The 23,521-nt window shown below is 50.0% G+C and overlaps 1 protein-coding gene across 8 annotated transcripts in view; it reads right to left on the bottom strand.

The window, feature by feature from the left end:
* The window catches only part of LOC146182829 (phosphatidylcholine:ceramide cholinephosphotransferase 2-like), a 240,412-nt gene that overhangs the window by 9,036 nt on the left and 207,855 nt on the right, over positions 1 to 23,521 (bottom strand). For all 8 annotated transcript variants that reach the window (XM_084608946.1, XM_084608944.1, XM_084608942.1 and 5 more), the window contains one exon: positions 17,614 to 17,776. In XM_084608946.1, the coding sequence (XP_084465072.1) occupies positions 17,627 to 17,776 (150 nt within the window). In that variant the 3' untranslated portion in view covers positions 17,614 to 17,626. The remainder of the gene's footprint in view (positions 1 to 17,613; positions 17,777 to 23,521) is intronic.

Genomic DNA, 23,521 nt, shown 5'->3' on the forward strand with positions numbered 1-23,521 from the left:
CTCCTCGGTCTCCTCGTTCGCACCAGATGCCAGCATGTCGGCAACAATTTTCGAGTCCAACGGGCTCGCTGTCACGGCTACGTTGTCGTCAACAGTGAGAAAATCCTCCAGGGCAACTTCTTCGGGCACAGCGTCCAGAACATCAGCAAGTTCTTCCCACAGCGTGGCAACATTGCTGTCATCTTGCACAGTGCACGCTTCACTAGCAGCTTCTGCATCCTCTCGACATAGTCAAGTATGGTGAAAGCAGTTGCGGATTGTGGATTGCGTCACATCTTGCCAGGCACAGTTAATCATTTCTATTGCGGCCAGCAAATTAATCTTGAGCTCGCTGTTAACCCGCGATTACACCAACAGCCACTCAACGACGCGTTTCCTGTAGCCCAGTTTGAAAGCGCGGATGATCCCCCGATCGAGGGGCTGCAAAACCGCTGTTGCGTTCAGTGGCAGGAAACAAGGCTCGATGTTCTTGAGCGTGACGCCGCAGTGGTGCGTAGAACAGTTATCAAGGAGGAGGAGGCAAATCTTGCGCCCGCTCGTTGCAAGTTCCTCGTCCCAGCCATGCAGCCACACTTCGAACAACGTTCTGGTCATCGAGGCCTTAGAATTTTAGTTGTACAGTCAAATCTCGTTATAACGAAGTCTCATTTTGCGCGGAAATTCGTTCGTTATATCCGATATTTGTTGCAAAAGTACACACAAATTCCTACAAAAAAAAAATTCTGTTCATAAACCCAAGTAAAGGCTACCCTAAAATGAAAAGCACAGAGCTGAAAAAAAAAGCATTTTTTTTCTTTAAAGCGTGGTATAAGCACGCGAAACCTTACCTTTCATTTTGCACTGCCAAGCAAAAATGAGCACACAAATCGGGATTTAGGCCACGCAGAACTGATTTATTTAAAAAACGACGTAATCTTCATTTGGCGGCACTTCACACTATTCGATAGAATAAATTTCTCAACGAAATCGACACTGTGCAGCGCTTTCCCAATGTCAGCTGATTTGGCCACAGGTAGATTCTCAAGGTACCTTCTCAATTTCCTCGCCATATCGGCGGCCTCGGTGCTGCTGAGAGCTCGCTCTTCGCCTTCTTCGCCTTCACTCTCATCGCTGCTCGTAGCATCATCTGTAGGAAGCAGCTGATCGACAATTTCTTGGTCGGTCAATTCGGGTGCCACAGCCAAGTTGTCATCGGCAGCAATAATGTCCTCGAACGTAACATTCGGAACCACCAGTTGACGCCATGTCGTCTCGTCGAGATTGTCCGCTTCACCTTCAGAATCGTGGGCGTCGTTGGGCTCAGTCTCGCTGGTGGATGGGGCTAGGCCAGCATCAACAAAGCAATTTCTTATTGTCGACTGTGCCACTTCGTTCCATGCACCGTACAGCATGTCCAGCATAGTTTTGAGGTTTATGGCCGTTGATATGCCCCTGTCTATGTCAAATACGAGCTGCGTAACCAATCGCTTTCGGTAGCAGCATTTTAGTGAGCGAATGATGCCCCTGTCTAATGGCTGCAGCACTGAGGTCAAGTTTGGCAGCAAAAAAACTAGGCGGACCGCTTCAAGTGGTACAGGCACCTTATGGGCAGAGCAGTTGTCCAATATAAGGAGCACTTTCTTGTGCTGCTCTGCCATGTCTTTGTCGAACGCCTTCAGCCATGCTTCAAAAAGTGACGACGTCATCCACGCCTTTTTGTTCGAGCGATAGTCCGCTTGGACATTCCGGGCGTTGCGCAGGCACCTGGGGCGAGCAGATTTACCAATAACAGTTAGCCGCCTTTTATCTGACCCATCCATGTTGACACAAACAACAACGGTGACGCGGTCTTTGCTTTTCTTGCCTCCTCAGCACAGTCCGTTCTTCGCAACGAGTGACCTTTCCGGGAGCAGCTTAAAAAAAAAGCGCAGTCTCGTCCACGTTGTAGACATCGCGCATCTCGTAGCCATCCAGCTGCATGCGGAAGCTTTCTGCCCACTTCTCGCAGTTCTCTACATCGACGGCTGCTTCTTCGCCCGACAAGGTGTGGCAAACAATCTGGTGGCGGTCTTTAAATCGCTGCAGCCAGCCACTGCTTGCATAGAAGTCATCGTGGCCTAAGACGCAAGCGAGACTTCTTGCCTTCATTTGAAGCACGGCACCAGACAGAGGCAGGTTGCGTGCTCTAACGTCCTTGAACCACGCGAACAAGGCATCTTCAACATCCTGGTGGTGACAATACCTGACGCGCTTCCTGTCGTTCTTCACGGCGCCTGCAGAGAGCACGTTTTCTATCTTCTGCCTTGCGCTCAGTATGATTGACAGAGTGCTAGGCGCAACGCCGAAGTCTGCGGCAATCTCTTTCTTCTTGCGCCTGCTGTCGACCGCCCTGAATATTTTTATCGTTGTTTCAAGAGAAACTGCTTTGCGTTTCGGCGCCGCCATGCTGCAAGACGACGGCACGACCTCGAGGAAAGTGAGCACACGCGCGGGTCGGAAAAAAGTAGGGGCAGGGGCACGCGGGCGGTGGTTTGATCACGTGCAGGTCACATGCCAGGCAGCCGTTGATGCTAGATTCATTCGCGGTCCCTAGATGGCGTGGCGTGCGAAAGCGCGGGTGATTCAAACACATTTTAGGTGGAGGCGATTGATAAAACCGAAATTTAGCGTTTTGAAATTTCTTTTTTTTTTTGCTTCTTTGCGGATTTTGAGTTATGTGAATATGAAATATGCTTCGTTATAACCGATTTAGTGTCAGATTTTCAGTCTTTCATTTCGTTATACAGATAAAACTCCCATAGAAATAAAGCACAGCCAACCAAACTTTGCTTTTACTTCGTTATATCCGATAATTCGCTGTATCCGTGTTCGTTATAACGAGGTTCGACTGTATGTGACTGGGAGTGAAGTGCATCCTCGCAGGCACATAGATGACTTGAACTTGCCTATGACAAGCGGCCGCAGCTTTGACGAACCGTCCATGTTTGTCGTGAGAAGAACGGTGACTCGGGCCTTATTCAGTTTACCACCATGGCACTTCTCATTTTTTACCGCCAAGGTTCTGCTCGGCAGCAGTTGCCAAAACAAGGCAGTCTCGTCGGTGTTAAAAATATTGCACGGTTCGTATCTCTCCGTGACAGCACGCCACACGTCTTGCCCCCACTTCTCAGTACTCTCAGCGTCCACTGCTTGGCTTTCACCTGCAACCACCTTGCCGGTGATGGAGTAGCGGTCTGTAAGGCCGCATTGAAAAGCGACTCGCGCGTGGATTCAAGCTGGCGGTCGAACCCCTCACGCGCCGAGTCCAAAGAGCGAGCGCTGTTGTTTTTTTCTCCTTTTCTCCCCTTTTCTTGGGCGCGGGCTCGCGGGGCGCGTGGGAGGCCTGGTTTGTTTCGTCCTTTCGCCCCGAGGCGTCGCCAAGAAGCGAACGACAGACGCATCCAATTATCAGCTGGGAACAACAGTGGCACGCTTCTGCGAACCACTTAACGGCCGGCTCGTCCAGCGATGTCCCGCCGTGGCGCCAAGCATGGGTGCAGGGAGACGCCGTTAATGAAGCTTTTTGCACTGCCACAAGCGCTCACTAAATGTCCTGCAGAAGGCGACAATAGGCGCGACCCTCGGCCCTCCCAAGTAGGCAATCAGCCCAGCGATCTCCCGCTGTGTCGCGAAACATCGGGGCAGAGAGACCCCGATAATGAAGCCATTTTGCCCTGCCCCAAGCGCTCACTAAACGCCCTGTAGAAGGCGACAATAGGCGCGGCACTTAGCCCCCACGCAGCGGCTCATCGGGTGCGAGCAACAGCGACGCTACACTGCTCTGGGACAGTGCCCCCCCCCTTTTCCTCGAACGGGACGGCGGGGTGGCCTAGTCTCGAGATCCCCCGCGGCGTTTCTTTCACAAAGGCGCCAGCTGCAAGGTTGCGTCGCAAACACGCTGAGGAGGGGAGGCAAAGACAGGCGCCGTGTGAGAGGGTTTGGGGACCAGCGAGTGGAAAGAGTGTGTGTTTTGAATGTTGTATTTTTATTTGACGTAATTAACCCTTTCACTGTCACGAACGTACCAGTACGTATTCGCGTTTCCTCCCCGCAGTGTCAATAACGTACCCGTACGTATTCTATCTTGCGTTCAAATCTTCGCGCCTCACCGTAAAGCTACCGCGCTTGGACTTGCTCCGCCATCTGTTGAATCTTTCTACAAGCTGATATACTCGCTAAACGTTGACTCGCTCCGCGCCGATATGACACATATGGAAGAGTATGGTGCGACCGCGCCCGCCCGTTCTTTGCTCGTGGGAGGGGGCGTGGTCGCTCCTTGACACTACTCTCTCAAGCGAGCATACCTTCGGCGCGCGCGTGCGGTTATGGGTTCAAAGTTTGTTCTGCCATCTGCGGCAGGTTTGGAGGTTTTTATTTTTATTCTTTGTCGCACTTCCGCTACGGCGTGGCAAGTTCAGGGCCGCACGTGATTGCCTCTCTCCGACTGACATACGACTCGATTGCTGCATTTGCTCTCTCCACGCGCCCTCGCTTGAGGACAGCTTGCCGTTAGCAGCAGCAGCACATGAGTGTTTTAGCCTCTTTCCATCTTTTTCTCTTTCGACTTCACTACGCGCCGTTTCTCCCCCTTGTGCTGGCCACTGAATGTGCGCCCTCCGCGCCCGCTTACTTTCGGATGGCGGACCGCGCGGGACCTTCGACGGCTGACTGAAGCGATGGCTCTTCGGGTTCTGATTACCAGCCAAGCTCGGATTCGGACTCAGGATCTACCACACTCTGAAGAAGTATTGAGTGTTTTTTTTATTTTATCATATATCATTTATAGTCAGACTGATGATGATGATGTTTATTTAAACACCTGCAGAACACTGAAATGTGCAAATTGCATTGACTAATTTATTTGAATGCCCATCATAATGCAAAATAAATCTTTATGCTCATTCCCTGATATGCTCGTTCTCTGAAACCAAGCCGACACTGGGGGTGTGTCCCGGTCAGAAACAGCCGACAGTGAAAGGGTTAAGGACCTGGGTTCGAGATTATTCCCAACCCACTGGGGTTGTGGCATGTTTTTAAATAATTTGATTGGCTGCTTCATTTTCGGGGCGGATCACCTAAGGTGACCGCCCTTGGGTCTTTGTTGATGTCTGGTATCAAAAAGCGGTCCTCGGACCATGTTCGTCAGTCAAGATTAAGGCTCCGTGCTTAGCACGTATTTACAGTCCCTAGGCTTTAACCGAAATGCTCGGTAGAAAAGTAAGGGCTTGTAGAGTGACTTCTCTGTGTGAGAGTCTATTTTGTTTTAAGTTGCAGTTGTCTGTGTGACTCTTGTTACTGTAACTTAAAGTTTGCCAATGTATACTATTTTGCTTCTGTAAATATATATTTCCTCCTGACCATCATCAGATCATCGTCTTCTGCTTCTCTACCTGCCGAACACGAACTTAACATCACTGGCGCAGCACGACAGGGTTCGGCAACCAGCGACCACGAGCATCACCCAGAGCACCCAGGCCCTGGAAACCCACTAGGCAACAAGCGTCCGCACGTCCAGCCAGAAGCAGCAAGGTGATCCAGGCCCTGAACCAGAGGCAGCGTTCTGGGGAAGGACTCCGACGAGGCTGCGGCACCAAGGGACGGAGGCCCCAACTGGCGACACCAGCACGGGTAAGCGGGATTTCTTGCGCTTTGTTGAAGTGGCTATGGCTCAAGTGTAAAGTGGCGTATGGTTTTAACACGGAGCATGATGGCGAGCGTAGGCGAGAGAGAGACAGGGGGAGATATAACAGATGACAGCAAGCAGTCGCAGCAAGCGACAACTCAGCCTGTAGCAGGAGCGCTACGTGAAGTAGCGGAGATGTCGGTATCCGATGCGGTTGCAATTTGTCGCATGGAACTAAATTTTGAGCTGGAAAAATTGAAAATTCTGTCACAGGAACGCCTAGAGTTACAGAAACTTGGGCTAGATCCAGCGGTTGCAATGGCGATAGCGGGAAGCGGGCAGACGTCAGACGTCTGTAAGGTCAGACATTGCCGATCAGCGTCGAATGGGGCCCGATCCAGTCTCCCAATGCGCTAAAGTCCTTAAGGGACTGAAGCTGCCGTGTGACGTGGACGTGCCATTATGGTTCGAGGAAGTCGAGAGAATTTTCACGACGTACAAGGTGCCAAACGAAAGCCACGTTCACTTAATCATGCCAGCACTAGCTGAGCGTGTTAGGTACCTTCTCCGTAACCTCGGGGACGATGAGTGTGGCAGCTAGTAGTCGGTAAAAAGAGCCGGTTTAAAGGAGCTGAGGCTTAACCCCTCAGAATACCTTGAACGCTTTGAGCGCACAACGAAACGCCGCGATGAAACTTGGGCGCAGTTCACCTCGCGCACTAAGACGTACTTTCAGTACTACCTTCGGTCACGGGACGTAGAAACCAAAGACGACCTAGTATCATTGATCATCGCAGATCGCATAAAGGGTAGCTCGAGCCCTGAGGGCTTAGAGTATGTGCGTCTTCGTGAGGAGGAGAGGTGGCTAAAACCGGATTAAATATCCGACGTTTTCCAAACGTTCGAACAGGCTAAGGGCAAGGGGCGCGCAGCGAAACAAATTTTTGTGTATGCGGAAAAACTGAAGGGACCCCCGCAAGCGGCGAACAATGATAGCAAACGGCCAATTCAGTGTTATGAGTGCCGCGCATCTGGCCACCGAGCCAAGGAATGCCCTCGCGCTTCACAAAACGTGCAGAAGGAGAAACGCGCTCGAGCTCAAAAAGTAACTGTAGCCAACGTAGAGACATGCGAAACACCGGCGTCAGTAACCACCCAGACAACCCTAGTAGCAGAGATGAAAATGCCCCAGTCGTTCGACGAGGTACGCAAATCGAAGCTACAGCAGGTGGAGATTGAGTGTGCAGGGATACTGGCGACAGCTATAATTGATACCGGTAGCGAGATAACCGTGGTTAGGGAAGGCCTCGTGCCAAGTATATGTCGGGAGCCATCCGGCTCGATAAAGCTAGTTTCGGCTTTTGGGGAGATGGTTAACGCAAAACTGGTCACTCTTGCGGTAAGCATCAGGCGGCCCACCGCACACATAGCAGGGCCCGAGGCAGTAGACATTGTATGCGCGCTTTCTGATAAGCTGGCGGAGGGAGTGGATTGTTTGCTCTCCAGGGAGGATTGGGAACTGCTTTCGGAGATAGACAGTCGTTACGAGGCACTTGTTATGAATAAGGCCTGCCCTCTGTCTGAAGCAGTTAACGCGTCTGTCACCATGGCGGAGCAGAGCGCAAAGCTGAGCTCTACATCACACGAGGAGCAAGCGGCGGGGCCTGAGGCAGACAAACTAATGAGTGGTGAGCAGGGTGTGGCGAGGGAACAGCCCTGTGAAGTAGATCTGGAAGAAAGCGAGAAGGAAGATGTAATCTCGATCCAGGATGACGCGGACGCAGCCCTAAAACAGCGCCAGGTATTCAGATCCGACCAAGTATCAGACGAAACCTTAAAGAAAGCGTGGGCTGACGCAAAGGCAGGGAAGGCAGGCATGTTTGTTTCAGATGGCTTGTTGTATCACTGGGACTCGATCTCCGGTAGCAAAGTGAAGCAGCCTGTGCTCCCCCTTAGCAGGCGTGAAGAGGTGCTCTGCCTTGCGCATGAGTCCCTTTGGGGAGGCCATTTGGGGCCACGGAAGACAAAGACCAGAATTAAGTACAGCTTTTTCTGGCCAGGCTTAGAAGGGGACGTAACGCGACACTGCAGGACATGTCACGGCTGTCAAGTCCGCTCAGACAGGCGAATTAAAGATAGGGTTCCCATCACACCTCTCACCAGAACCGACCATCCGTTTCAGGTCGTAAATGTCGATATAATCGGGCCGCTCGATGTTCCGTCGAGCAGGGGTCATAGGTACGCTCTCTGCCTTGTTGACTTGTGCACGCGGTGGCCGGGGGTAGTCTGTTTGCGATCCCTAACTGCTAGGGCAACATGCGACGCCTTGCTTACGATTTTCAGCCGCACAGGCATACCTGAGGTAGTCTGTTCAGATCAGGGAACGAACTTCACGGCGCAGCTGACGTGTGAGATGTTAGCAAGACTGGGATGTGCACCGCGTTTTTCAGCTCCTGAGCATCCGGAGAGCAACGGGACAGTGGAAAGGTGGAACCGCGTTTTGAAGAACATGTTGTTCCATGTTATTGAGAAAGATCCCAAGAACTGGGATAGACTGGTCCCGTTCGTTCTCTGGGCGTACAGGGAGGTCCCCCATGACACTACAGGCGTGGCGCCGTTCCGGCTCTTATTCGGTAGAAACCCTATCGGACCGCTAGCAATTCTGCAGCGAACATGGACAGGCCAGCAACCCCTCCCGAACACACTCAGGGAAGAACCCGCGAAGTATTTGCGACAGCTACGCGAGCAGCTAGAAGTAGCAGCAGAAGTAGCGGGTTTGACGTCGAGCGCACGTCAGGGGAGCTACGCGCAGGCGTATAACAGGCGCGCACGGAGCAAGACGTTTGTCGTCGGAGACCAAGTATTGCTCTTTGACACAGACCCTGGCAGTAAAATGGCCCCCAAATGGCTCGGTCCATTCGTCGTAACCGCGCAAGAGAGGCAGAACTCGTACAGAATCGACAAGGGAAAAAGGGCTACAGCGATAGTGCATGCGAACCGGCTGCAACCCTACTACGCACTTGTCAGCCATGTCGGAGTAGTTTTCGAGGAAGACGAGGAGTTTGGTGAAATCGAGTACACCCCTCGGTCTGTGCCTGAGAGATGTGGTGGTTGTCTGATAGATGCGGAGAAACTCGCACACCTACCTACTCAGGACCGCCTCGAGATCTCGGAGGTGTTAGCTGCTTACGCTGATTTGTTCAGCGAAACGCCGGGAGTCGCACGAGTTGGGGCACATAAGATAGAGCTGCACAAAGGCCACCAGCTCAAACGCACTTTCCCATATCGCGTGCCAGAGTTATTAAGGAGTGAGGTGAGCCGCGAGGTAAACGAGTTGCTAGACCTCGGGCTGGTGTATCCGGTGGAAAGCGACTGCGCCCATCCCGTTGTATGCGTGGGTAAGGATGGATTGGTGTGCATGTGTGTTGACTATCGCGCTTTAAACGCAGCGACGCGCACGGATGCCTTTTCAATGTCACCCCCTAAAGAGCTCATCATGAGGGTGGGCCGCGCTAGGTATATCACTCTTATCGACTTGCGACGCGGATACTGGCAGGTGCCGGTAGCTCCGGAGAGCCAACATCTGATAGCCTTCGTAACTCACGAGGGACAATATGCTTGGCGCGTCATGCCGTTCGGGCTAAAGAACGCCGCGGCCACCTTTCAGCGGATAATGAACACCCTCCTCTCGAAACATCAGGCTTATGCGGCCGCATACCTCGATGACATCGCCATTTTCTCTTCCTTGTGGACTGAACACTTGCGGCACTTAGAAATAATTTTTGATTTGTTGTGCGACGCCAAGCTTAAAGTGAGCCGGGAAAAGTGTCAGGTCGCACAGGCCCACATTAAGTACCTAGGACACATAGTGGGAGGCGGAACCCATGGGCCCGACTCAGAAAAGATATCGGCCATTCGTGGGCTCGTGCCCCCCGCAACAAAGAGACAGCTACGGAGTCTGCTAGGGTTATGTGGTTACTACCGCGATTACGTTGAAGGATACGCCGAGGTGGCCGCACCACTCACGTCTTTGACGAGGAGAGGTATACCTAACACGATACCGTGGAGCCAGGAAGCGCAAAACGCGCTCGACAGGCTCAAGTAGCTCTGTGCGAAGCTGCATCGCTGAACACCCCCGACATTAAAAGGCCATATTGGCTGTTCACCGACGCGTCCGACGTTGCAGCGGGGGCTTGTTTGGCGCAGATGGGAGACGAGGGACGGGAAAGGCCGATAGCGTTTGCCAGCCACCGATTCACGCCAACGCAGACCCGCTGGTCTACGATCGAGCGGGAAGCATTCGCCATTATCTGGGCACTAAAGAAATTTGATCATTGGGTGCACGGGGCAGAAATTAACGTGGTGTCTGACCACAACCCCCTCTCCTATCTCACTACTAGTACGCCTCATGGGGCAAAACTCGCGCGATGGACGCTGGCCCTACAGCGCTACAATGTGACGGTGACCCACAGGAAAGGGTCAAGCAATGGTAACGCCGACGCGTTAACCCGTGTCCCCAATGTGACTTGGGGCGTAGAGCAAGCACAGGCTTGAGCCATGGCCTATCAGCGACGCGTGAATGTTCCCGCGTACCCGGTGCAATGTGTGATGTGAACGGTGGAGTGCGCGTGAACTTGGCGTGAGGACATCCAATTGCTCGCGCGCGGGACTTTCACGAACACTGTCCGGTCCGCCGATGCGAATGTGTGATTTGTTTTGTGGTATACCCATCTTGTGTCGCGAGATTCATTTGGTGTTCCATTCACGTGCGAAGTGTCTTACATGTTTTGTTTCTTCGCGGGTTGTTGCGGCCTTTGTTGTATTAGGCTGAAATGACCGGATTCCAAGCTCATTTACCCTCTTGGGAGGAACGTGTAAGGCCGCATTGAAAAGCGACTCGCGCGTGGAGTCAAGCTGGCGGTCGAACCCCCCCCGCGCCGAGGCCAAGGTGCGAGCGCTGTTGTTTTTATCTCCTTTTCTCCCCTTTTCTTGAGCGCGGGCTCGCGGGGCGCGCGGGAGGCCTGGTTTGTTTCGTCCTTTCGCCCCGAGGCGTCGCCAAGAAGCGAACGACAGACGCATCCAATTATCAGCCGGGAACAACAGTAGCGCGCTTCTGCGAACCACTTAACGGCCGGCTCGTCCAGCGATGTCCTGCCGTGGCGCCAAGCATGGGTGCAGGGAGACGCCGTTAATGAAGCTTTTTGCACTGCCACAAGCGCTCACTAAATGTCCTGCAGAAGGCGACAATAGGCGCGACCCTCGGCCCTCCCATGTAGGCAATCAGCCCAGTGATCTCCCGCTGTGTCGCGAAACATCGGGGCAGAGAGACCCCGATAATGAAGCCATTTTGCCCTGCCCCAAGCGCTCACTAAACGCCCTGTAGAAGGCGACAATAGGCGCGGCACTTAGCCCCCACGCAGCGGCTCATCGGGTGCGAGCAACAGCGACGCTACACTGGTCTGGGACAGTGCCCCCCCCCCCCCCCCCCTTTTCCTCGAGCGGGACGGCGGGGTGGCCTAGTCTCGAGATCCCCCGCGGCGTTTCTTTTACAAAGGCGCCAGCTGCAAGGTCGCATCGCAAACACGCTGAGGAGGGGAGGCAAAGACAGGCGCCGTGTGAGAGGGTTTGGGGACCAGCGAGTGGAAAGAGTGTGTGTTTTGAATGTTGTATTTTTATTTGACGTAATTAAGGACCTGGGTCCGAGATTATTCCCAACCCACTGGGGTTGTGGCATGTTTTTAAATAATTTGATTGGCTGCTTCATTTTCGGGGCGGATCACCTAAGGTAACCGCCCTTGGGTCTTTGTTGATGTCTGGTATCAAAAAGCGGTCCTCGGACCATGTTCGTCAGTCAAGATTAAGGCTCCGTGCTTAGCATGTATTTACAGTCCCTAGGCTTTAACCGAAATGCTCGGTAGAAAAGTAAGGGCTTGTAGAGTGACTTCTCTGTGTGAGAGTCCATTTTGTTTTAAGTTGCAGTTGTCTGTGTGACTCTTGTTACTGTAACTTAAAGTTTGCCAATGTATACTATTTTGCTTCTGTAAATATATATCTCCTCCTGACCATCATCAGATCATCGTCTTCTGCTTCTCTACCTGCCGAACACGCACTTAACATCACTCGGTCTTTAAATCGTTGGAGCCAACCACTGCCCACCGTAAATCCCTCGACGTCCAGGACGAAGGCAAAATCTTTTGCCTTCTGTTGCAGCATGGGGCCAGAGACAGGCAGATTTCGTGCGCGAACGTCCAAGAACCATTGGTACAGCGCTTTCTCTACTTGGTCGTAAGCCGGCTTGCGGTGGTGAAAACCGTCACCATTTGGTCGTTCCTGTGCATTGCCTCTGATGGCAGACTGGTTTTTCAAAATGGTGCTTAACGTGCTCCGCGGAATTTTGAAATGCGCGGCAATGTCGGACTTTTTTCGCCACGGCCAACGCAGCGAATTATTTCCAGCTTGTCGGAAAGTGGTAGGGCACGCCGCTGCTTCGTCGTCATCTTGCAGGATGTAGCGCTGGAATGCAAGTCAGCAGCAACATAGGCATGTCCGGAATCGTGAGGATAGCAGCAGCACGACTTGCAAACGCAAACAAAGAAAGCTCCTAGGATGCGGGAAAGTGCGCCACTGACGCGTTCGTTGTTCGGAGGCTGCCTTCCCTTCGAAGACTCTCCCCTTCCCTTCGCCCAAACTTGAAACCAGTTCTGGCCGGTGTTTCTTCTTTCTCGAAGCGTAATAGGTCCGGAGCTGCTCGCATGTCTTTGATCACATAGTAGGCAGCTGCTGAATAGGAGCGCTGCAAAGAGAGGCTGGCCGATGGCGCGGATTTTAAAGGCTACTCACGCTACTCCGGGAGACGGCAGCGCATGTGTACAGGAGGGTCCCTCATGGAAGCTGCTGTAGAGAGCCCCTCTTGCGTTTTACGGAAGCGCGGCACGGGCCGAGGCCGCCTAGAGACAACGCGGAATCGGCGCAGAAGCACCCTAGCGGGTGCGTGACGACGTATGCGCTGTGTGAGACCTTGGGGAACGGAGCCATCGCCAATCCCCCTCCCATCTGACAACGACATGCGCTAGAAGTATTGCGGCCCGGCAGCGTGGGCTGCCTGGAGAGTACTCGGAGCCGGCACAAAGGCCCGCCCGTTAACGGGCGTTTGGCGACCGATCGCACGCGCTGAGTTCGCTAAATCTGATGTGTAGTTCGTTATAAAAAATACATTTGATATGCATAATGCTAGCGGAAATTCGAGTGTTCGATATAAAACATAATTCGCTCTATCCGAGTTCGTTATATTCGGGTTTGACTGAAGCAAGGTAAAAGAAAATTATAGTGGCCAATTAAAACATCCCAAATAAATAGACCCCTGGATAGCTATTCTAGCAATTGCATTGCGTGTAAAAATTGCCCCAAAAAGAACTGTACAACCCTGATGCAGCCCTGGCATCACAGCATCCACTAAGAGCAGGCTGGTTAACATAGCAATGTTGTTGCGTGCAGTGCCCTTCCTCGGAAGCCCACAGCAGTCATCACAAAAGCAGTGCTTTGTGCCTACGGTTGTCACAGTGTGCAAGTTTCTGTACGGCTATACCAGTAGTGACAGCATCCAAGCATAAATGAGCTCACAAATTCTCAACCACACTGAAGATTAATTCTGCTGCTCATGAGTCCTTGAGCAATACTTAATGTTGGGCTAGATGGTTTGTTTCCATGCTTGCAGGACTCGGTGCACAAAAACAAGCACAAGGAGGACAGGATGAAGCGCTAAACCAACAACTTTATTTAAATGAGGCAGATCAGTATTTGAGAGGTGCCCACGTGACCCCGGAAATCATCAAGGACCAAACGAAATTTGACATACACCTGAGGTACGGTGAAACGAGGGCATGAACGCACATGTCTAAAGGAAGAAAACAGATTCAAAAATACAGATTCCTTCTTGTTCACGTGCTTGTTTTTTTGCACCGAGTCCTGCATGTAGTCACGAATCCTGCAGTCAATGTCTCCGTGTGAAAGCAGTGCAATTGTCACCCAACCCCCTAGAACAATGCTGTAGTAAGGAGCCTTCATTTTTCACTCTCCAGACGTACCAGTTTGACACCTACTAGCAAAGAGGCTGCTCACTTTCCGATCACTGCTTCGCACAAAAATTATGCTGCATAAGAGCAGAAGCAACCAGGCAACAAAAAAAATATATAATCATCAGGGATAAATCCAACTGCTTTCATAAAATGATACCCGATGTCTGCCCGTTCTGTAACTTTTTGACTGTCAAACTGAGATGTTCCATTGCCGTGCACACTGCATAAAAAAGAGCGAGGACAAAAGAGGAAGCAGTTTCGAGAACACCTACATGAAGTAAAGAAGTTGTATAACTTGGCAGGTCAAATTTTGGTTGTGAGTTTTTTTCTGTAATGATTTAATTTGCCTATTTTACTTTTTTATTTCTATACTGTTTCAGTTTCAAAAGCTAAATGGTAATCACGTCAAGGTTAATTTAGGGCACATGATGCATAAGAAACTGCAGCCTGATACGTAGCTGCTTTTTCATTCACAGTCATTCTGGCTGTTCAGTAGGCGTGCATTAAGATGATGGAGCAACTATCACACTGCAGTTCTTCTATGCCTCATTGACCTTTCACTTCATGTCATCCTTATCAAGCTGAGAGAAGAAACTGAATTATGCAAGTTATTTAACAGGTGTCGATAAATCTCACATAGAAATGCCTTGTGCACCATCCCAAAGAAGGAAATATCCAAGCCAAATGTTTGGCGCTTGTGCTGCATGAACTATTACTGCATTACAGTTGAATCCCGCCACAACGAATACCGCCACAACGAAATTTCCGCGACAACGAATAATTTTTTATTCCCCGCGAGTATCCTATAAGAATTAATGGCCTAAATTTCTCTGCACAACGAACCATTTTTGCAGAGCGTTTCCGCTTCAACGAAATTTTCGCGTTCAAAATCAAAACCGAAACAAGTTTTATTGGCGAGAAGTCCAAGTCAAATCCAAAGCCACATTAAGCATGAAATCACGTGATTGCAGTTCCGCCATTTTGGCTTTGTGTCGTGGTCGCGTTGTTCACTCGCTGCCTTTCTCTTCGACAACGACGAGTTTTCATCCGCAGGACACGATGGCAACGCAAGTGAAAAAACGCAAAACTCTTTCCCTTGAGCAAAAAGCTCAAATAATCGCCCAAGCAGAAAGCGGAAGGAAGAAAGCGGCAATTGCTGAAGACTTCGGAATTCCTGCAAGTTCGCTGTCAACGATTCTAGGCAATAAGGACAGCGTGAGAATGGCACTTGCTTCAGGCACATCCTCGAAGCACAAAAAGGTGACGCGGCCCCTCCATGAAGAGTTGGACAAAGCAGTGCATGCGTGGTTTGTGGAAGCACGAGCCAGCAACGTCCCCCTGTCCGGAAGCATCGTCCAGCAGAAAGCCTTGAACTATGCATGCCTACTTGGCATTGATGATTTTAAAGCCAGCATTGGCTGGCTAAACCGTTTCAAGGCCCGCCATAACATCGTTGGAAAAGTGTTGTGCGGCGAGTCAATGTCAGCAGACGTGGACGGAGCAGCTGCTTGGAAGGCGAGTAACATGGCCGGAATTTTAAGCAACTTCGCGCCTGCAGACATTTACAACGCCGACGAGACCGGGCTATTCTACGAGATGTTGCCGGCTAGGACGCTCGACTTCAAGGGGCAGCGCTGTCACGGCGGCAAACACAGCAAAAAACGCATCACAGTGCTGCTTTGCACAAACTTGGATGGCTCGGACAAGCGTCCGCCGTTAGTCATAGGCAAAAGTGCCAAGCCGCGCTGTTTTAAAGGAACTCGTAGCCTACCTGTGCAGTACAAGGCGAACAACAAGTCATGGATGACCCGCGCTATTTTCACCGAGTGGATGATGGCATTCGACCGCGACATGAAGCGGCAGGGCCGTAAAGTTTGCTTGCTTTTGGACAATTGTTCAGCGCATCACTCCGACGAAGTCAAGCTCACTAACACGGAGCTGAGGTTTTTCCCTCCCAATTGCACGTCTGTCTTACAGCCTCTCGATCAGGGCGTGATTCTTAGCCTGAAGCGCGCTTACCGCGGGAGGTTAATTCAGCGGCTGCTTTTTAACACTGAAACCGGCCGAGACACGAAGGTGGACTTGTACGTGGCACTGCAGATTATGTCTGCTGCCTGGAGCACACTGGGGCGCTCAGTAATTGTGAACTGTTTCAGGCATGCCGGATTTGCCGAAGGTCGACCCGTACACTCTGCTGGCCTAACACCAGGCGTTACAGACGACGACGAAGAGGCGTCACCGGCTCCGGGGATCGCGGCCGCCTGGAAAACGCTGGGAGAAATAGGAACCGTGCCGCCTAATCTCGAGCTCGACGAATACATCGGCGCTGACGCTTGTGTTGTTGTTCACGAAGATGTGAGTGATGAGCAGATCATAAAAGCTGCCCGGAATGATAAGGACTCTTCCGATGAAGAAGACGACGACGTACAGGAAGCGCCGGCTGCGGCAACCGCTGTACAGGTGATGGACGCTTTTGATGTCATCAGGAATTTCGTTGCTGTCCGAGACGACGTTGCAATGGGTTTGCTGACCGAGTGCGAAAATCGCGTGACGGCGTTGCTCGCCGTGAAGCGTAAGCAAACCAAGCTTACAGATTTTTGGCATTAAACGCCTTTGCTGCTGCTTGGGCAATTCTTTCTGCGTTTCACGTCAAATTTTTGCGATAACGAAGTTCCGCGAGAACGAATTTTTTTTCGTGCACCGTGAATTTCGTTATAGCGGGATTCAACTGTAGTGAAGTGGTCAGTTGCACACTGTTCCGATACATGGTGCAGTGAAGGAGCACAGCCCTGCAAAATATAAGCAACTCCTCTTCCAATGCACAGTACATAGTATTACTAAAATGGCAATAATGATGACAAACACTGCTTTAATGAAGTTAGCGGAGCAGCCGTACGATCTGACAAGACTGCGCAATCTATTTCCCCTGCATTCAAAACATCACTTCATGTTTGCCTTTGTTGGCTAAAGCACACCTTGTTTCACTACACTGAGAAGACAAGTTCATATGCTACAAAAAATATGGCTTACCAAGATACTTTGTTGGGCGAGTTGGTACTTATTCATTATTAATATAAACAGCGCGAACACGAAGGCAAGGGACAAGAAACAAGAAAGCCACAGTACATGCGCTGACTCACAACTAAGCCTAAGCCGTTTACTCCAAGGCCCAGACAAACAAACATGAAGAAAACGAAACAGTCACATGAAAAAACCCCTGGGTTCACCTGCTGCATAAAAAATTACTTTAAAAAATCACTTAAAAAAGACACCTCTTTGCTTGAAAGAGCAAGAAACGTCTTGCTGACACACTTATTGTCCTAAGTTTGACAGTGTTAAGATTTTATATCGCCACAAAGAGAAGATAACGAGAGAGATAGTGGAATCGTATTTTATTTCAACGGACAATAAGTGTGTCAGCAAGACGTCTCTTGCTCTTTCAAGCAAAGAGGTGTCTTTTTTAAGTGATTTTTTAAAGTAATTTTTTATGCAGCAGGTGAACCCAGGGGTTTTTTCACGTGACTGTTTCGTTTTCTTCATGTTTGTTTGTCCGGGCCTTGGAGTAAACGACTTAGGCTTAGTTGTGAGTCGGCGCATGTACTGTGGCTTTCTTGTTTCTTGTCCCTTGTCTTCGTGTTCGCGCTGTTTATATTAATAATGAACATATGCTACAAAACTTCATAAAGTACTTTCTCAAATAACTTCTTTAATTTAATGATAAATGCCTCATACAATAAATGTTTCATACACATTAGCCTTCCTTTATGGATCTAAGAAAATTTTGTTCTCCCTTGAAACACTGTAGGTTCAAGAGATGGTGTTTCGAGGCTTTTTTACCCGGAACTGAACCCTACTGAAAAGTTGCTGCAATGGTGCTGCAACCAAACAACTGCCTACCCTGTGTGCGGTGCTAGGATATCCGAGTGCGCGGCAACCACCTTCGGGGCCACGGCAGCGGCCACTCGTACTGACGTGGAACCACACCGCCCACATTCTTCTCAAAGTAGCTGAACAACGGGAACCACCATGAACGTGACAGGTAGTTATTCTGAGATGCAACCTGCGAGTAAAAAGAAGCCACAGGGTATGAACAAAGTTAATCAGAAATTTATACAGTTACAGTGGTAGCCAACTCAGCACTAAGCCCGCTCACATATATTGAAGAACACAAAATCTCGTATATAAAACATGGCAATAAGATTATCTACAACCTAGAAATAAGAACCTGGTGGACAGTCATTAGGGATGCACTTTCAGCAGCGATGCACAACCCACATTAAAGCTGCAGTGAATGATGCTTCGTAACTAGCCCCCACCTCTCATATAAGGTGTAATCTTGTCACCAGCACAATATAAACACACTCTTTCATTAAGGCCAAGGTACACTTGGTTTCTGCAATACCCTCAGCAAAATAAGCAAAGCAGGCCTGGAAGGAGCTGCTAGGAACCTTCGGTCAGCCATAAATGCTGATTTCCCCACGTGGGAGCACTGTTTCATGGAAAATAGAACCACCAAACCAAAAGCTATCCCCAACTACTAATTTCCATTCTATAGCCTCCAGACATGGCTACTGCTGCCAGACGACACCTAAGGCCATGTAGCAGACAGCACTCTCAGCAGGAAAAGGCTTGTAGAAGGGCCATTTGGATAAGAACAACTTGCAGTGCGGTGGCACACCATTTGATATGACAAATGCTCCACTGAACGGAAGTTCTATAAATGGGTTCAGTAAAACATACTTTTCCATGAGATCTTTCAAGGAGATATTTTCACTGTTCAATATAAGCAATATAAATGATATATCCGAATTTTATATGCCTGGGATCAACCGGGGTGAATTCGCCTTTTGCCCAAATTTACACGACAGGTGCAAGACAATAGAATGTTGCAATGCAAGCAAATTGTTGAGTTCATCAGTCACAAATAACAAAAGTAATAAATAAGTCGGCGACCGATTTTTCGGACTCTCAACGGACCGCGAAAATGTCCGAAAAACCAAATGTGCACCAAAAAAGCTCAATTTATTGACCTTGAGGCAGGAAAAAGTCGTGAATGCTTTTCTGCACCCCACTCCGCTTCCGTGATAACAGGTCTGCCTGAATTTCGGCAAAAGTCGTAATGTTGCGTAAGCCAACGAAAGGGTTGCGTCCGCTTGCATCAGCTCAGCTTGCGTTGGCTGCGCTGCTGTAGGTGAATCGCCATCGTCGTCGCTCTCCGACTCTTCAAGCACTTGACGAATAATTTCGGCATCTGTGAGCCCAGCGCACAGTTCTAACTCGTGGTCCACGTCTGCGAACTCTGAAAACGAGACGGTCGATGGAATTTCGACACCCACAGCGCGAAGGTCGTCAACGAGCTGCTCACTGCCAGACAGCTGCTCGACGACGCTCTCCTCATCCAAAGTAGCTGACTCGTCTTTCAGCACAAATCCCGCGTGGTGGAAGCAATTGCGCAGCGTTGAGGGTGCCACTGACTTCCACGCATCGGAGAACATACTAAGTGCTCCAAGCAAATCGACACAGTAGGTTTTCCCACTGTCGAGACACACCACCACACACGAGAGCAAGCGTGACCGATAGTTCACCTTGAGGTTTTGGATCACACCTTGGTCCATCGGCTGCAGGACACTTGTCGTGTTCGGTGGCAAAAACTCGACGCGCACAGCCTTCAAGTTGTGAATGTGCCCGTGTGCAGTGCAGTTGTCAACAAACAACAAAGCTCAGCAGCCTTCTTGGTCAAACTTACGGTCCAGTTTTCACACATAGCTTTCAAAAAGCTGCTGCGTTATCCACGCCTTCTTGTTAGCCTCATACAAGACAGGCAGGGTCTTTACACCTTTGAAGCACCTTGGGGCTTTCGACTTGCCGATGAAGACCATCGGCAGTTTTTCTGTCCCCGACATGTTGCTAACGACCAAAACTGTAACCCGCTCCTTACTGTGTTTTCTACCATGGCCGAGGTCACCAGCAAAGGCAAGGGTCTACTCCGGCATAAGCATAAAAAAAAAGTCCGGTCTCGTCGTAGTTGAACGTGTCGTTCGGCGAGTACTCTTGTAAGAGCGACTGCAGCTTCTCAGAGCGGTAGTCTGCGACAACACTCAAATCAACAGCTACACTTTCGCTGCACAGTTTTTTAAAACTGGGGTCGAAATGCTTCTTGAAATTTCGTAGCCAGCAGTCGCTCACCTTAAAAACCTTCAATGTTCATTTGAAGTGCCATCGTCTCAGCTTTTGTTTGAGGAGGCCACAGGAGACAGGAACCTTGCTCGCCACTGTTGACTTGAGCCATAGGATGAGGGCCTCCTCGAGCTTTGGGTAGGTGCCTTTGCTTACATTCTTCTGATGACACCCAGTCGACTTCTCCGCTGCTTCCGAAATCTTCTGCTTGTTCTTCATGTAGTCCAAAATGGTTTGTCTCGAAATCTGGAACTCTTTCGCGACGTCTGCCTGTGATTGGCCACCTTCCGCGAGCTCCACAATAGCCGCTTTCTTCGCCATCGACATGGTGAGGTACTTGCCTCGCTTCATGGGTACCTTCGAGGCCGACGACAACATCGATGATTGCTTCTCCATTACGAACCACTGGATCACAACACCGACTCCGTCAAGTGCCTTCTCACTGCCGCGTTGCACGCAAAAAAGAAAAAAAAAAGCTCCTTAAATCTGGAACAGCTTCAGAACCGAAGCCGATACAATTAAATGCCAGCCACAGTAGCGCCCCGGTAGCGACAGAACGCAGGACGATCATGGCTAGGCCTACTCGCTATGCTCAGCAACGCACGTGAAAGGCACTGCAAACACACAGAGGAACAGACAGTCGAAGTGATCAAGCTAAAAGAAAAAAAAAAAAGGAAGCAATCCAGCAGCGACGTTGTTCCGGAAGCGGAAGCTGCTAGGCGAATAATATAGCCTCGATCCAGTGTCAGCTTAGCAGAGGAGCGGCACACACGGCTGGCACCGGTTTCGAGGTTATAGATGGAAAAAGTAAACAAACAAGATGGCGGCGACACCGCTCAAAATGTGTGGCAGTTGGCCCGGCTGACACTTGAAATGTCCGAAAAATCGAATAGCCCTCCCTAGAGTGCCCGAAATTTTGAGCCGCGTAATACATTGACTTTATAAGGCATATCCTGGGGCTGGCAAAAAGTCCGAATAATCAAGCATGTCCGAAAAATTGGGTTTCCAGAAAATCGGTCGTCGACTGTATTGTTTATAAAAGAAATATCACCCGTTCCTTTGACAAGCAAAACATCCCATTCTTTATTGTTTCAGGGGCAAATCTATGGGTATGGCATGACCATTTCAGCCCTATCTATGCAGCCCTTTCTGCAACTGGCACTCAATAACGTGCTATTGATAGGGTTGCACTAATAAGCTACATATGCTTCTTGTTTAGCTGATAAGTGGTAGTGTGTCAAATCTCACATTCAGATTGCGGCGACCGATGCGAGTACATCCGCTTAACTGTGAAGTACATTCTATACATTGCAAGGCTAATCATGTTTTTTAACACATCAGCAGAGGCTGTGTTGAGTGTGTTGTGTTTTATGGCACATAAGCAACGAAGGCTATCATGCTCCAAGAGCAAAGTTTAAGTCTTTCTTGCAAACAAGAAAATGGATGCATTAAAAACCTAGTTTGGTCACAAACTTTCCGTCTTTTGGGAAACTAAAAACCCATGTTTGGTCTATGATTGCTCTTTCTCCTAAAAGTAAGCCAGGGTGGAATGGTATGGCACAACAGTAAACAATACTAAAATGCTCTATTTATAGAGTTCGGTTTTGGGTATCCAATTAGAATGTGGTTGACTGTTCAAATCTCTCTGCATTCTTCACAGGTGTGGGTTTATGTTTCATTGGTAAAAAATTGTGTGTAAGATGTGCATGCTCAATATGAAGGTGGCATACTATCACTTCTATAAAACGCTGCTGACGTGTGTTCGATTTTCCTTCTCCTGTGGACTTTATGAGGCATGACTTATTTTCTTGGTTATTCTACATACACTGCCATTAATTTTTGTTTATTTTGCATTACCTTCATGCAGTCTTTACGAGGCATGCTTATATTCTCAATAGTTTTACAGCGAGCTCGATCAGCACACTTGTCTGCTCTCATTGCTGTTGAAGCCTATGTGACTTAGTGCCCACCAGAATATTGTGTTACAGTCGCTGACCATTTGTTCAGACTCAATGGGACCCAGAAAATGGTCTGAACAATCAAACGGTCTGAAAAATCCGTGAACATGAAAAAAAAATCACTTTTCTGCAAAAAATCAGCTTTACAAATCACGACCTTTGCCGCCCCTGATGTTTCATTTATATGTCAATACAGTAAAACCTCGTTTATCCAGATCTCGTTAACTCGGAAATCCGGTTAACTCGGACTCGCGGCGCGGTCCCGGCAAAACTGTGTATAGTTCAATGGTGTGAAATGCTCGTTAGCTCGGAGGAATTTAGCCGCGCACCGGTTAACTCGGACAACTCCCGAAAGCTATCGCAACTTCCAGTAAGCAGCGCGATACTCGGCGGTTCGGAGGCACACACTCCTTGCCGTAACCGACGGCGTGGCAGGAGACTGCAGGAGAGTTGAAGAAACCGAAACCGAACGAAAGCTGCATGAGGAGCTCGAGAATGACGATGATGATAGTGAATGAGCGAGCAGTGGCTAGGTGGCGCCAGCCACCACCAGATGCATGGGTTTGGGGCTTTGGGCCGCTGGGACCATCCAGCATCTACTGAAAGCTGCAAGGACGACGGGACGGTTTGTTCTGCTGTTCAACGCCACGTGTGACAGTGCTACGCTTATGCTACAGTGCCCCTGTAGCGCTGCTTCATTCTTTGTGTTGTGGGTGTACGTTGTGTTCGTCGACTGTGCTTGTGCGTTGTGCCATCGCCGTTGTTCTTCATAGTGATGGCGACCGCCACCCCAGCGAAACGACCACAGCAGCCAGCAAATGATTTAGAAAGAAAAGTAAAGATATTGAAGGAGCTGAACGAAGGCATTTCTCGGCAAGAGGTAATGAAAAAGTATGGCCTCAAGAGAAGCATGCTAAGCGACTACGTGAAAAACAAAGAAAAAATTTTTGAAGCGTTTGACAGCGGCAAATTCACCGGGAAGAGAAAAAGGCTAAGGACGGCTGCGCATCCGAAACTGGAAGAAGCACTGCTACGGTGGATTACAGATATGCGTGATGGACAGCTTCCTTTGAGTGGCCCGCTGATCTGTCAGCAAGCTGACAGGTACGCACAGAAAATGAACATAGAATCTTTTAGTGCGTCTGAAGGATGGTTCGCCCGCTTCAAAGAAAGGCACGGATTAGTCTTTAGAAACGTGTGTGGGGAGAAGGCAGCGGTAGGTGAACGCTGCATTGCTGACTGGAAGACAACCGAGCTTCTCCAGTACCTGGCTCGTTATGAACCTGCCGACGTCTTCAGTGCCGACGAAACGGCACTGTTTTTCAAAGCCTTGCCGGACAAAACAATCACCTTTAAGGGTGACCCGTGCGTTGGAGGGAAGAGGAGCAAGGAAAGGGTCACTGTGCTTCTCGCTTCAAATATGTCGGGCATGGAGCGCCTGCCACTACTTGTCATCGGGAAGGCAAAGAACCCAACATTCCCCGTTTGCCTGTGGAGTATCGAGCCAATAGAAAAGCCTGGATGACCTCGGATATTTTTCAAGCTTGGCTGCGGCAGCTCGACCGTCGCTTCTCCGCTAACAAGCACAAGGTTTTACTTGTAGTGGACAACTGCAGCGCGCACACCCGAGTGACAGGGCTGGAGTGCATCGAGCTCGTATTCCTTCCTCC

The sequence above is a fragment of the Amblyomma maculatum genome, chromosome 7, assembly GCF_055883805.1.
Source record: "Amblyomma maculatum isolate TAMU_Amacu chromosome 7, ASM5588380v1, whole genome shotgun sequence".
Taxonomy (NCBI): domain Eukaryota; kingdom Metazoa; phylum Arthropoda; class Arachnida; order Ixodida; family Ixodidae; genus Amblyomma; species Amblyomma maculatum.